This window comes from Episyrphus balteatus, chromosome 1 (genome assembly GCF_945859705.1).
Source record: "Episyrphus balteatus chromosome 1, idEpiBalt1.1, whole genome shotgun sequence".
Lineage (NCBI taxonomy): Eukaryota > Metazoa > Arthropoda > Insecta > Diptera > Syrphidae > Episyrphus > Episyrphus balteatus.
Genome location: NC_079134.1, coordinates 175352483 through 175368697, shown reverse-complemented (window position 1 = coordinate 175368697; position 16215 = coordinate 175352483). Strand labels below are relative to the sequence as shown.

Below are 16215 nucleotides of genomic sequence, written 5' to 3'. Positions count from 1 at the left end.
TTTGTTTTTTGTTCTTATTTTATTTAATTTTTAGCATTTTGCGTTTTTATTTGGCATACAATTGTGTACATGTTTGGAATTGTAAGGTTGTGATTTCAAAGCAGTAATTTTGTATAAAATTCGTGTATTGAATTTGAGAAGAGTTTTTTCAATATGCTGTTAAATTATGTGAAAAAAGAAAGATTGTTATAATTTTGATGTTGATTTTAACAAAAATTGTAAGGTTAAATATCAGATGTATCTAAATTATTCTAACACAAATCATGTAGGCCAATTGAGTAATAATTCCAATTAATTTATTTTAGCAACTACTTCAATCAATACTATATGATGCAGATGATAAGATACATGCAGAAGGAGATACAGTTTTTTTTTTTTTTTTCAAAAATAGATATAAAGCTTTATTAGAAAAAAAAGCTTAATTATTCTTACCCAATCGTAAATTATTAGTTTTATTTGGCAGCAAAGATTTCCTTTCGTTGCCAATTGATCCCAAACTAGTACAATCGGCTGAATCAATTGTCGAACTACTAGCTCCAATTGTAGTCGAATGATTGAGGAGAGCTTCATTAACCTGAGGATCTGAATCGACTTCTTGGGATGTGCTCCTTGAGCCACCCATGCGAAATTTCAATTTAAAAGGAGCCATATTGAATAGTCTTCTTCTTGTCCGCCTGACGTCTTCACCTCCTCCACCAGCTCTGCCCCGTCGCGGCCTTACTTCTTCCACTTGGGAATTTATTTTTACAATTTTTTATATGCTTACCCACTCTTAATTATTTTATTATAAATTTAGTTAGATGCAAAACATTGATAGTATAGTTTATATGAATTTTTTGTTTAATTTTTTTTTAATATTTTTTAATGCAAACTTTTTAGGCTTAACATTTACAAAGATGCAAATTATTTAGTTTCTATTGAGATATACACAAAATAGACACATAAAACATTTACACTTATGAGCACGTGTGTGATAGGTGTTAGCAGATGTAGAAGAGATTCAAACCTGAAAAAAAAGTTTCGACATACAAAAAAACTATGTATAAATTAAAATCCTTGATAAAATGAACAAAAATAGTAAATAACAAAAAATTAAAAAAAAATTGTGTGTGGAAAAAAATGTGAAAACAAAGAAGTGCTGGATGAGTTTTTTGCCATGCTAAGAATATTACATTTTTTTTTGTGTGTAAAATGTGAACTTACTTTGTAACAGGTGGATATATCCAAAACTGGAAAGAGAACAAAAATATAAAGGTTTTGATTAAAAATACTCCCAACTAAAAAATGAGATATTTATTTGAAGTTCTGTCGAACCAGATTATTAAAAAACAATAATTTTATGGTGAAATGCACTCTGCAATTTGGAATTTGATTTTTAATCAATATTTCTTAATGCGCTTTATCTCTTCACAAATACATACGTATATTTGTGGTCATAAGAGCCCCACCATATTCAAATTTTTGAACTATAATTTGTTAATAACTCTGTATAATAAATATATATCTTTTTTGTAGTGATGTGTTGGTAGTTTGTCAGGGGCGTACATTCCATTGGGACAGACGAGACGGTGGTGGTGCCCCGGGGTCCCCGACTGACGGATGACAGAGCTCCACTCGAGATAATGTAGAAAAGAATTCTGCAAATTAAAATTTGCATGCATTCAGAGGCCCAAAAACTACAGGAGAAAAACAAATGCAGTTGCATACAATTAGAAGAAATCCCAAATGTATGTACCTAGTCTTTTTGATGTTTATTTCGGATTCCAATAGGGAATAGGAGCAAACACTTCTCAACATCATTATTGTATGTTTATAGAAAATATTTTTACTGCGCCTATAAAGATCCTCGAGTAAAAATGGAACTCCACCTCACCACCGCTGCACAACGTCCTCACCATTTCATTTTGAAAAAATGAAAAAAATATGAAAAAATTCACTTCATTACCGCCGCACCACTACTGCACCACGTCCGCATCATTTTATTTTGAATGAAAAGTTTGGTGTACCGCCGCCGCACCACGTCCGCACCATTTTATTTTGAAAAAATTAAAAAAATATGAAAAATATTCACTTCATCACCGCCGCACCACTACTGCACCACGTCCGCATCATTTCATTTTGAATGAAAAATTTAATGTACCGCCGCCGCACCACGTCCGCACCATTTTATTTTGAAAAAATGAAAAAAATATGGAAAAATTCACTTCATCACAGCCGCACCACTACTGTACCACCTCCGTATCATTTCATTTTGAATGAAAAATTTGGTGTACCGCCGCCGCATCACGTGCGCATCTTTTCATTTTGAATGAAAAATTTGGTGTACCGCCGCCACACCACGTCCGTACCATTTTATTTTGAAAAAATGAAAAAAATATATAAAAAAATTCGCTGCACCACCGCTCGCCGCACCACATCTGCACCATGATCAAAAATTCTATTCTCGTACTTATACAAATGTTTAAGTCCTCTTATTTTGACTTGAGCAACAAATTGCCCGTTCATACAAACATGACTTATTGGCGTTGGACTTCTAATTGAAAGTGTTCTGTAGGTATACTTGAGTTGGAGTCTCCTTCTCGTCGGTAATTTTTTTTTTTATTTTTCAATAATCCAACATTATGTATCATGGTGCAGCGAATTTTTCATACAAAATGAAATATATAGGACGTGTTGCGGCGGTGGTGCACTGAATTTTTCATTCAAAATTAAATGGTGCGGGGGTGGTACGACGAAATTTTCCGCCAAACGGTGGTGGTGGTGCGGCGGTCAAGATCTTTTTTATTTTTTTCTTTAAACATTTTTACTCAGGTCTCCAGAAATATCCCAAGAAGAAATATATTGGGGAACAAGTTACGATAGTTTTGTTTTATTCAGGTAAGGTATAAGAAACACACCAAGAACTAGCTAGGAAATCATTAATGTAATAATTAAAATGGTTTAAGACACCAACCCGCTAGTCCGCATTAGCTATTGTTTAATATGTTCAGGTAATCCATCCATTAGTACCTATCCTTAAAAATGATTTCGATTATTACCTTCTTTGTTTAAGTTTTTTTTTTTTTTAATTATAATTCTCATTGTGTTATGACTCAAATATTTTTAAAAAACGACTATCATTGATTGTGAATGAAAGTGAGGTCACAAATTTTAGAATAGGGATCTAAGCGAGCATTGGTACCTCATACCAGTTTTGCTGTAAGTTTGTTAATTTGTATAATACATTCCCCAAAAAAAAATTTCTAATTTCTTTACAAAACTATCATTAGAACTGAACATACATTCCCATAGTTGTAAAACCAACCCTTTATTTACTCGACTTTCATCGTTAACAACAACGCAATCCTTAAATTGCAACACACACCCATTTAACATAAAAACAAACATTCCTTTAAGCAAGAGTATAGGTATAAAAATAAAGGCTTGCATCATTGGTCATCGTTAATTATTAATGTGAAAATAATATTCATTTCCTCATAAATAAAAATATAGTAAGTATATCCTTCGTCCTTTAGGAAAACACACAACATCATGTGTCTCCTTAACAGGGAAAGGTCGTTAATTTCATATTTTTCTTTTATTTTTTGTTTTTATTTATTTCGTCCTTTTTTTTTTCGTCCTGCGTCTATTAGATGAAACGCAAAAAAAAGCAAGCGTGTCACAATGTAATATTTCCATCTAAAACTGAAATGCTTCTTTTTATCATCGCAATATCATTACAACTAACACCAATAAAGAACACTATAAGATAACATACTCCAATATAAGAATGAGTAATACACTCTTATAGAAGAGCGGTATAGTTCAAACAACCAGAAAAAGGTCTCTTCTTTACTTTTTCTTCTATTTAACAAGGCAAATATTTTAAGAATGTCTTCGTTTCCTAGTTCCGTTTTGGTAGCAGAGAAGAAAAAAAAAAAAATAATTAGTATTCGGCGTTAAGCATTCGCATGACAGAGGTCCTTTTGCCTCTCTCGTCTAATGCGTCTATGAGAAAGCAAATGAACTGGCGACGCAGTTTTTGTTTGTTCTATGACTTCGTCTTTCCCTTTTCTTACCTTCGAGCCTTCGACTTTATCAACCACAAACAAGGAGTTAATGAATTGACAAAGGATATTATGAAACACACATTATGTGAATAAGGAAATAAGTTATTTTTTTTTGTTTGTTTATTCTTCTTTATCAGCAAAAGCGTTATAATTTTTACATGAATGTGTGCAAGATGTAGATATTAATTTTATTTGTTGATAAATTCATGCAAACAGTTATGTTTTGTTGGTGTTTAATTACTTAAATATTATCATCCTTTGTCGAATAATGGTATTACTTTGGAGAAGATAGACAAGGTTATATAAAAAAAAACATGTAAACGTGACTGCGGATAGTTTATATCCTTGTACTAAATACATACCTACTGGAAAACTATTGAGTATCCACCTTTGAAATAGAAAACCAAAATTAGAGCCTAGAATAAAACCACATGCAATAACATAGAATAGAAGCCTTATACTGACGTTTAATATCCTTGAATAGCACAGGTGAGTTAGATATCCTATGTCTTTGTAATTAAAATAAATCAATTTGATCGATATAATGAGTCCTTCTTGGCCAATTATTTGTCAACTTAGTTTTCTTTAGAATTATTGCATAAAAGACATTCGTAAGGAGCCAACTGGCATTTAATTCAATATCCTATAAGACTTCAGGAACAGAAACTCAAATGCAAGAGATAAAATGTCATTTTCTTTTTTTTTTTTTGTTTTTCAGAAGCCAAAAGGCAAACTCTGAGCTATGCTATGTTGTGTCGTATTCTGTTTCCTTTTCTGATGTAACAATTAAAATTTCTACAATTTATTGCACACAGATATAATAATGTTCATATATGTGTATTTATAATTGGAGTGCTGGTGGATTCTTTATAAATAAAGAAGGATGATGATGTTGATGACATGTGAAATCCTTATTTTGTGCAATGTAGGATATTTCATAATATAACAATGGCAGTATTGGGTCAGGATTTTTATTTTTATTTTTGTTTGTTTTGTATGCTTTTTTTTTTGTGTATGTTCACTGTGAGTGGCAATGACAATCCTCTTTTTAAAGCCTAAGGATTATGATTGTGATGCACATGTGGGAACTTATTCCATCCAGATATTATTTTGTATGTACAATTATTTTAAAATTTTAGCGAATTTAGCAGAAAATTATTTGACGTAAATTATTTATACAGTCACAAATTACAAACAAATGAAACAAACAAATTTTAAGGAAAAAAAAAAATACAAATAAGTGAATTGACAAGATTCTTGTATAGGCCAACATTTAGCATTGTTTTTTTTTTTTTTCAACGCAGAAAATATTTTATTTTTAATAACATTTTTTTAAAGCAAAATATTGTTATTTGCAATAATTTTTTTTTTTTAATTTTGAAATGCATTTTATCTAATTGATATTTCTTTAATCTTAATCTTGATTACTGGATCAGCAGAATTCAAAATACATATATCTAATTTTTTTAAAAACAACAATTGAATCGTAAGTTTTAAGAACGGAATAAGTTTATTTTGGAAAACTGTTGGGAAAACGTAAAAAACTCAATCGGGTTCTGGATTTATTCTTTTCTTCAAACTTATGGGATTTTTCACCCCCTGTAACTTCGGCCGCCAAAATATTTTTTTTTGTTTTGTTTCGACTTCGAAGATGTGAAAGTCATTTTCGCAAAAAAGTGGAGTTATTCCGTTCTTAAAACTGACATTCAATTACAAGAAACAAGAAACTCTTCTTGTGCTAATTTTTTTTTTGTTTCTTAAAATTTTTCAAATGATTCAACATTTGAAAAATTTTAAGAAAGACTCAATGTTGTAAGCTTCTATTTCTTAATTAAAAAGCAAATCATGCAAGCAAACTTATGACAACTTATAAAAACGAGCAAAACTAAAGCGACAAGCAAATAAAAAGCATTACAAATAATTAAAACAAGAACGTATTCTTTAGAGATCTTTATTAAGACTTTACATTTCAATTCAACAGACTTATCTGTTGAAAATCTATATTAAGACTAACTTAAATTCTAATGCAAAAACATAATCAGTAATACTTTAAAGCTTTGAATAAGCTTTTTCAATAAAAAAAAACAATGCAGTTATACATTAAACAATGAGCATTAGAAATAAAACTGTTTTAAGAAATCATTCGATATTTCTGTTACGTTCAAAGAGAACACATAATACATAACAAATCATATGTTTTAAAAGAATCATAATTAAAGCTTTCTTTTCGGAGTCAATGCAAATGCATGGTCGTAAAGAGTTGCCGTGTATATATTTTAGTACTAAACTATTTGTATGGCTATATCGTAAGAGATGAAGTCTCTTACAATGTCAATACTGTTGGTTTAAAATATCATCGGATAATCAACGTTTAGGTTTTCAGGCGCAGGAAAATCGACATAGTGTCATATTTTATGTTTAAAATAAAAATGAAATTCAGTTATTGAAGGTATTTTAAGTTCAATTAGGTCACACTATTTCATGAGAATCAACAAGAACGAACACTTATCAGAAATAGAACAAAACTCATGAAAACGGATTTTGATTTTACGGTCCAACAAGATTTGGTCAAATGTTATTTCTTTGATTTCAGCAAGGTTTTTTTAATGGGATACTACCTTCATAGGCTGGTTAAAAAAAAAACATTAACGGCCATATTATTCACTGGTTTAAAAAATACATCTGGATGTAAAATTGTCAAATGTCAAAAATAAATCCAAAATAGTTATCTTGGTTTTAACTATGAAAATGGTTAAAAAATAGTTAAAAATGACTATTTTTTTCTCTGTGTGATAGTGAATATTATGGATTTGGATTTATTTTTGAAATTTCAATTTCTTTACATCCAGATGTATTTTTTAAACTAGTGAATATTATGGCCGTAACACTTAAAATTTTACACCAAAATCACTTTTAAGTTAAAAAAGCCACTTAGAAAGTTCAAAATACAGCACTGTGCGCAGTGACCACCAGGTCACTGTGGCGTATGCGTACTATTTAATTTTTTTTTGAGGTAGTAATAATGCTTCTATAATTTTTAAACTAAGGGTAGGATAGGGAAAATAAAAGTTGGCCTATCCTCAGCTTACCTTGGGCAAACCCAAACCACGGTTTTAAACTAACAATTTTTACGCAGAATAAAAAATTCCATAGTTTTTTCGGTTTCTGATATGAAAAAAAGTTTTTATTGTATCTTTTGAACAAATGGTGGAATTAAGAAAAAAACTTGAGATATCCTGGGCTTATGTTGAGCAAACGCACCACATTGAAAAACAATTTTTACACTGAGTAAAAAAATTTTTATTTTGTGATTTTTGAGGTAAAATAAAAATAAAAAAAGAACATTCAAAATTAATTAAGTTAGGAGCTAATTCCATATCCAAAACCAAAAAAATTGGTAAGTTTTAAAACATTGAACTCTGTTAAAGTTGAATGTCATTTAACTGAGGGTCAATGCAGCATCAAAAAGTGAATCATAACCCATTCTCAAACAATGTCAAGTATATTATTATTCTTCTTCTATTCCCTAAGAAATATTTTCAATAACCTTCAAAATTTATTGTATAAAACATAAAAATGGTGATATGATGACTAACAATTTTTAGTATTTATATTGCTCTAAGTACACTCCATTGAAGCGTCCACTCCTTGTGTTTGTCAACTTGTTGAACTAAAATGCTGAGTGTATCCATTTATAAAACCCATATCGTTTTCTTCTTTTTGCATTGTTGTATCCACGCGAATGAAAGAAGAGGGATGGAATTCTCCACCAAATACAAATGTGCATTTTTGCATAATAAATATTTCAAAATCCTTTTTTTTTAGTTTTTTTTTTTTAGAAACCCGCAACTTTTGATGACAATGTCATGTTTTTTGGTTTCATAATTTTATTTTTGCTACATTAAGGTTTTTAGCACACTGCATTTTTCTACCACCATCAAGCATTCTATTTTCTGAAAATAAACTATTTTTACACTGGAACGCTGCCGTTGGGTGAGACTAAGATTAACTACTACTCTGTCTCTGTCCTGAAATAATTACTCTAGAACAATGTAACAGCCCTAATTTTTCAGAACGTTCTCGTATATTATTTTTTTTCTTGCATTTTTTTGTAATTCCTTTTGATATTTCAAGGATGTTTGGCCTTAAATAATGAAAAAGCATCAAAAATTAGGACACACCAACAACGACTAACAAACAAACAAAAAAAAAAGCAACACAACAACAAAATAGATAACAATAAAGTTAATTTTTGTGCAAACAATAACAGGAATCCCTCTGTTTCCCCCCTGTCTCCACTTTTACCGCACATATTTCTGTGCTCCTTTGTTTAGAACTATAACACAATGCAAGGATGGAATGGCACAGCCGACGAACGATGTGGGGCGGTGGGTTGAGTAGGGTGGTTCGTTTGGATTGATATTGGATGGGATGAGACCGGAATCTTGTTGGGTTGTTAGTCAGAGAGTAAAGCTGCTGGCTATGGATGTTGAAATGGAACTCCCACACACCCATACTCCTGTGATGAACCCCTTCCAAATATATTCCTTATTCCTTGCAGCTATGCGGGGCTTTGAACGAGGTTGCGAGAGAGGGGAGAAAAATAATTCTCTTGTTTTTTTCTTAATACGAGAGGAGTGCATCATCGCTCTTTTGTTGTTGTTGTTGTTGGTGGCATCATCACACAGTTTTGCAACACAAAAGGATGCAAATAGCTTTTTTTGTGCTTTATTGTCTTTGCTTGAATACACAGAAAAAAAAATAATAATAAAAAAAAAACAAAACGAAAAAGGAAACAGTATGTAGATATGAATGTATGCACAGCAATTGATTACGATTATCATTGCGCTTTTGAAAGTATCTTAAAATTTTCACAATAATGCACCACATGATGCCTCCTTCCCTCTGCATAATGCATTTGGAATATTTTATTTCTGATTTTTTTGTTTGAGATAAATGTACATTAACTATTTATTCCATGGTTGCCAATGAGAGAGTTTAAAAGAAAGTTTGAATTGTTTTGTCTTGTTGAAAATAAGGAATTGACTTTTGAAATAGGTATAGGTACTAGGTTTAATACATACATGATTTATCTTAGGACTGCAGGATTACGAAACAAAAAAAAAAGAGTGTGTGTACACATGTACACGCGACTGAAGTTATACTCCTCACTCAGTATATTAAATGAAAATGCAGTACGCCGCCGCCAGTACAGCGTATTTTTTAACAATCTCAGCTTATGGTGATATTAGGAAATTTTTTGATGCTATCTCCGTACCTTAACCCAAGACAATCTGACTTCCCTGAGTATAGTTATGCATGAAAAAATCTTTATAATTGGAAATTAAAAATCTTCTTACCAATTACCGGGGCTAATTTTTTGAGAAAAAAAAATACAGGTTTAGTTTAAGTAACGAAGAAAAAAATAACAAAAATAATAAAAAATTATTAAAATTATTTTTATTTTAAGTGGAGTGATTGAATATAATTCAATATAAGTTCAAGTGACCTCAACTCCAAAAATTTTTTTATAAAGCGTTTCGCCCAGGTACGACAGTGGGCTCATCAGTTAGATCTGTTGTACCCTTACTAAGACGCCTTATTTTGGTCGATGTTTACCAACACTATATAAAACTCACAGCATGAATATACTGTAAATTATAAAGCGAAACGCTTTATAAAAAATTTTTTGGAGTTGAGGTCACTTGAACTTATATTGGTTTAGTTTTAGTCTATGTTGCTTTGCCACATGCAACTTGGCACATGCAACTTGCCACAAACACTGAGGGAAAAATTAAATTGAAGTTGAAACATCATTGTTTCAAAGATGAACTACTTTGATTTATGTGACTTTAAGATACGAAACCATCAAAAATTAACCTTTTTTCCACGTTGATTTTAAAATGTTCATCTTTAACGCAAAATCATTATGAATAATAGTTAAATCAATGTGGTTTTCATTGATTTTACGTGGTTTTATGGTGGCTTTTCCCTCAGTGTAAAATTAGCCATATTTTGCATACTGAATGCCACATGCCTCGTGCTACTTGCCACATGCACTTGCACCATGTTTCATGCCACATGGTACTTGCCACTTGCCACATGCAACTTGCGACATGAAACATGCAACATGCCACGTGTTGTGTTTTTTTACCGTTCTGCGGCGTACTGCATTTTTAAATACGAAAATACTACCTATTTGTTTTTATTAGTACTAAAGTACTTATAACTCTAAATGTGAAACGACAGCCCTGCTGCTTCTTCTTCTTCTTCTTCTTCTTCTTCTTCTTCTTCTTCTTCTTCTTCTTCTTCTTCTTCTTCTTCTTCTTCCTCTTCCTCTTCTTCTTCGATTTGTAGATCGCTCCACCAAATTCGCCGTTCCGTTCGAAAGTGTTACATTCAGTCAGAGGCGTACGTTGAGCTGTCGTGGCCCCGTAAAGTGGTCCCTTTAGTGCTTTTTGGCGTAAAAATTCATTTGCACGGCCATTTCTTGACTAAATATCATGAAATTTGGTACACTGAAGGATATTAGTATGAAAAAAACGAAAAAGCTACAAACTTTTTTGTATTTAAAATGGCGGCCATAATAAGGCTTTAAATGGAATTTGTTTTTTCAAAATAGTATATAAGCCAGAAATTTGGCTTAATTCATGTCAAAAAGGTGTTGGATCTTATATCTAGGATTCATAGATTCATTTTCCAAACAAAATTAAAATTTTGAAAAATAAAACTCCAAAAAGTGCCAAATTACTAAAACAAACTTTTAGACCTCTAGTTAAGCTATTTCATGGATTTATTTTTTAAATTAGCACAATATTTACATCTTTTCTTTTATTTTTCATAATATATGGTTTTTAAGTAAATACCTATGAGAAAACATGAAATAATGAAAAATGTTTGGTGAGTCTAAAAAATGTCGATAATTGAGAATAAATTTTTTTGGTACCTAAACCAAAATATACTTTTCTAATAGATTTTAACATTGTAAATTCAAATCTGAAGTCGAAAAAAAACTATGACGACACATTTCGTAGATACAAATTCATTGTATCTCAAAAATACATCGTTTGATTTGGAAATAAATATTACCTTAGAGTTTATTTGTTTGGAGAAACCAACCCATTTTATACATTATTGAAAAGGTCTTCTTTCTAAAACAGCCAAGAAATCGAAAAATTGGTGAAAACCCCGTTTTTTGGGCCTAAGTCCAAATTTTAGGGGTGTAACGGAATTTTTAAATACCGTTTTGTAATCAGTGTAAAAAAACTCTACTAAACGCAATAGGTTTTCGCCCGCGTATATTTTTAGTTTCACACCATTGTATAAAAAATGAAATTTTGCGACGTTTAAACATCCATAACTTTTTTTCTAGTGAATTGCACTAAAATTTTCGTTCAGGAAATGAAAACCCAAGGATATAAAATTTCGAATGGAATGAATATAAGAAAAATGGTGGTCCTACATACATACCTCAGAAGTTAGTACAAAATTGTTTATAATGTTTTTTTTTTTATTTTTTTTTTTGTAAATTGTTGTGTCTATTAATATCATTTAATTTATTTTTATTTTTTCCCTACTGAGATATAGTCCTTTTAACAAAAATACATAACTTTTAATAAAATTAAAATTTTTCAAAAATACTGTGGGATATTATTTTTAGCATATAAAACTTATATGCCAAAAAAAAATGATCAAAATCAAGAAGTCTTAAGAAAATTTCACTCATTAAAAATTTCTGTTCAGAACTACTGATTTCCAATGGAAAATGTGAAAAAGCTTGCATAATTTGTTCACATTTCGTGTTCATTTTGTCATGAAATTACCAGTTTATGGGTAACAATATTAATTTTTTATAGTTTTCGAGGGATAAAATTAGGTATGTTTAATCTCTGAATTGCGGTTTTTTTTAATTCACATAGAAATCACCCATAAGAACTGAAGTTGCTCAAGAATCAAAATAATGCCATAACTAGTTACCACAGTATCTTTACTTCTGATCATCTTAGACTTGTGTGATCCTCACTTGAAAAATAATATGGAACAACTATTTAAAATGGTGCATCAAAGTAAACTTCCACAAAGCTATACTATACCGGCTATAAATTCCTTGATACTTGTATAGTTAATTAAAGTGAAAACTCATTCAAAACTAACTGCCAAAACTCATAACTTCATCAAAGCTTCTAATAACCTTTATGACCTTTATTTTTAAAACCTTGTTTCAAAGGCAGAAAAGTGTATAACACTCTGTTTTTACCCTGAACAAAGAAAAATAATCGAAGCTTTACCGAAACTTAAACATCTTTTTTATCATACTTAATCGAAGCTGAAATAAAAATTCTGTAAATAAATTCTTGTAAATTTTTCTAAAAAAGTCCTAAAATTAAGACTTAACTGAATACAAATATCTGAGCAGCTTTATTTTGTATATATTTATAATATTGTACTCTGGTGATACTTATTAGGTAATATAATCATTGCCTTGTATTGCATTCTTTTTTATTTACCAAATGCGGCAACTCTATACTAAAACAGGTTTGGAATATGCAGCAGCAATCGGAACTGATCTCTTCAACTGCAATCTAAACTGAAAGAAGATTTCGTGCTATTGCAGTTTTAACTTTGAAGGCTACACACAGAGTCTAAGTGGTTTGAAAATGCTGATGAAGAAGTAAATCCACAGGGAGATAAATCTTGAAGTCCTCTAAAGAAAAGTAGATTGCAATTTGGCAAGGGATTTTCTTAGAATTATTATACAAGTATTCGTATATACTTTCAATCTTATAAGTGAAACTTTTCAATTTGTGTGCAAAACCATAGAAGATATAAGTACTAAATACTTTCTCTTCTCTTAGACAAAGTCAACAGAATTTCTACACATACACACAACCATAGGAATCATAATAAACAAAAGAAAATATGTAATAATCCTTCAAAAAACGCTTCGGAAAAATGAATTTCACCACCACCTGTGATGTGTGTGACATCCTCCCACACACATCACACACAGTAGTAAGTTTAGAATAAAAACCGTTAATGGGGTTGACAGCTTCCCACCAACCGCACTTCCCTGAAGGTTCAGAAAAGTTATTTTCTTTTGATTTGTCGTTAATTAAGTCACCTAGCAGAAACACAAGTTGCACACACATAATAAACAGTCTATTCAACAAAAACTTGCCAAATAAACATGGATTTTGAAAAAAACTTTTCACTGTGAGACACTCGCTGAAAAGCTTACTTCTTGTTTCTTCACCATCGTTTTCATTCATCCATTAGACCTTCGTTGGTTCTTTTATTCACCTCGCAGGCAATAGAAACACAGAGCTTGATTAGATTTTTGAGAACCAATTAACCATTTTCCAATACAACTTTATTATTTCACAAAATGTTCAATAGATATATCTCGCATAGACAAAACAACCAAAAAATCATGTTGAAATAAAAATACAAGTGGGAACTTTAAATCTTTTTCGTAAGAACTTACCCTTGTGCTGATTTAATGGATTGAGGTCGAATAAACATAAATATACACACATACACAACAACACTACTTCTTCATCTCTGTGTAAAAAGAAGAAGAAAAATAAAATAAAAATAAAAACACTTTCTTTTCACGGGGACGAGGCAGGAAAAAAATAGATGAAAGTTATAAGGATCGGAAAAAAAGGACCAATAAATAAACTATGACTCAGAGATGCCACCACTCCAATCAGTGGACGAATTAAGTGGCTCTAGCACACGTCAAACAGATGATTAAGCAATGATCTATTATGTCAAAAAATATATATATATAATTTTCTTTAATTAAAGCTTTCTTACTTTTTTTTTTTTGTTAATTTTCTTTTGTTGGGGGCGAAAGGACTTGGCCTGAATTATACACTCAAAATTATAGTCTCGAAATGATGGAAAATGAAAAAAATTATTTAATCAACACTGAGGACTCATTTGGTGGATTTAAAAAAAGACCATAAATTGTATTTTAACTTTTTTGCATTATTTTTTAGGATTTTCTTCACAAGAAGCAAATTATTTATTTTTTTGTATTGAAAGAAAAAGAAAGTTAAAAAAAATAATTACAAACACGACCCGACAACAACGACTGCCACCATTTTGAATGATTTTTTCCACAGTGATGTGCTGCTCATGACTGTTTGCGAAGGAAGCCGTTTTGGGGCTAGAAACCTATACGAAAAAAGCCACAGAGGAGAACAGCCGATTTTGTGTTGCCTTCATAGTCGTTGCCGTCGCTTTCGTTGTCGTCGTCGGCTTTTCACCCCCAAAAAGTGTTGGCTATCCTTTATAAGAGGGGGTGGTAAGCAGGATTGTTGTTGTGCTTTGTAAATGCCTCTGTTATCGGGGTGAGTACATAATTTTGTTTCGGAAAAATAAATTTACTAGGATTGAAAAAAAAAGACGCAAGCGTAGAAAGGACGAAAAAGCTATTTTTTGAGCTTTTTGGTTAAAAATAAAGTTTTCATTTGGTTTGAGGACGAGACGAACTTGGGTATTGGAGTTGCCATTGTTTGAAGATTTAAAAATTTAATGACTCTTCAACCAGAGAGCGTTTTTGACACCGCGTGGAGATTATATTGGCGCAAAGTTGTCAGTGGGGACAACTTATTGTAGTTGTACCGTTAGTTATTGATTAGATTCATTTGTTCAAGCTGTCCAACGCCACTGTAACTTACCAAAAAGAAAGTTAATATCAAAATCAACGCGAATTTAAAAACAATCTGTGTGTGACGAAGTCTTGAAGAGCTCTTTTTGAATTTTGATATTCCATAATAATACAAATTATACCTAAGTCAAGATTCATAAATCATAACTTTTGAACTTTGTGCCGAACTAAGTTTGTGATTTTTAGCATAAGAACTTGTTTTAAAAATAAATTTTTAGTCCTAATTATTTTCTGTAACGGATTTTTTAGACGTTGTTTTTTTTTCAATGTCAAAAATTGGACAGGAAAATGAAGTTCCTATCCTAACCTAGGGTACATTAAAATTCGCTAACCCAAAGTTTATAATCATTTTTATGGGTTTTCTAATAGTTTCTATGGCCAAAACTGAACGAAATTGAAAAGGACATTGCAGACACCAGCTTTCCAATACAAAAAGAATTACCAAAATTGGTTCATTTAGTCCAAATTAATGAGGTAACAAACACAAAAAAAAAGTGGAAGTCGGTAAAAAATTAAAGCTTAATCGTAAAGAAAGCGTTTCAAATTATGGAGTTGAGCTATCATGTTAAATAATACGTTGTGGCTAATATAAAATTTTCCAAAGTTAATTTAGTTATTTTGTATGAATCTACGTGTTGTCTTCTTTCAAGTCCAACAAATAAAAACTAACTAAGCTATTAGCTCGGTTATGTGAATGTCGATTTCTAAAATTTTGAAAATCTAGTACAAAAAGTAAAATATAAACAAAAAACTGTTAAAAATACTGGTACACTAATAAATGCTCTCATTGTTGTCATACATATCATAGAGGAAGGAATACCTAGAGAGCCGACTCGTACCCCCCTTACCTAAAACACCCGCAAATTTAATTTCAGATAATCTCTCTTATTTTTCTCTTGTTTTCCTATCTGTGAATACGTGTGAAAAGTACAATTCGTTTAATACCTTCCTTTCACCAGTAGATGTCCTCACAAATTTTGAATTTAAACATGATTTTGGTTTGTACATGAACTTGAATAGCTCAAATAGCTCAAATAGCTCACTCCAGACACCCACCTTTCAATAAATATGTAGAGAAATTAAAAAAAAAAGGTTCGTGTTTTGAATTTATTATATTATTTTTTTATGAATTTATTTCCTACTGAGCACTTAAATTGTTTTTAAGTGTTTTGAGCTCAACTCCACAGTTGAATGTGTTGGTGCCATTTAAAATGCACGGGAAAACTACCACATATAAGCACTGTGGAGTTTTTCCTCTCATTGCAGCTTGTAGGGTGGAAGAGAAAAACCAACCGAAGTCGCGTCTCTAGGTATTCCTTCCTCTATGATACATATAAAGAATTAGAAAAATTGTCATTTAATATTTACCGTAAGAAAGTATTTTTTGAGAGAAATGGCAGGACTTGGAACTATTACCGAAACATCCTGTAAATAAATTCCAATACATATGAAATAAATTGAAAATGCTGACGCAGTTCATTCGAATAT

The 16215-nt window shown here is 31.1% G+C and overlaps 1 protein-coding gene across 3 annotated transcripts in view; it reads right to left on the bottom strand.

Annotated features, from left to right (window-relative positions):
- The window catches only part of LOC129906340 (probable WRKY transcription factor protein 1), a 28950-nt gene extending 14674 nt beyond the window's left edge, over positions 1-14276 (bottom strand). The window contains exons 1-3 of one of the 3 annotated variants that reach the window (XM_055982070.1): positions 13869-14276; positions 13534-13608; positions 1204-1229 (exon numbers count right to left, since the gene is read on the bottom strand). In XM_055982070.1, the coding sequence (XP_055838045.1) occupies positions 1204-1229; positions 13534-13571 (64 nt within the window). In that variant the 5' untranslated portion in view covers positions 13572-13608; positions 13869-14276. Of the gene's footprint in view, positions 1-432; positions 1007-1203; positions 1230-13533; positions 13614-13868 lie in introns of those variants that run through there. The other 2 variants (XM_055982069.1, XM_055982071.1) reach the window with 2 other exon arrangements.
- Positions 14277-16215: the final 1939 nt, after the last annotated feature.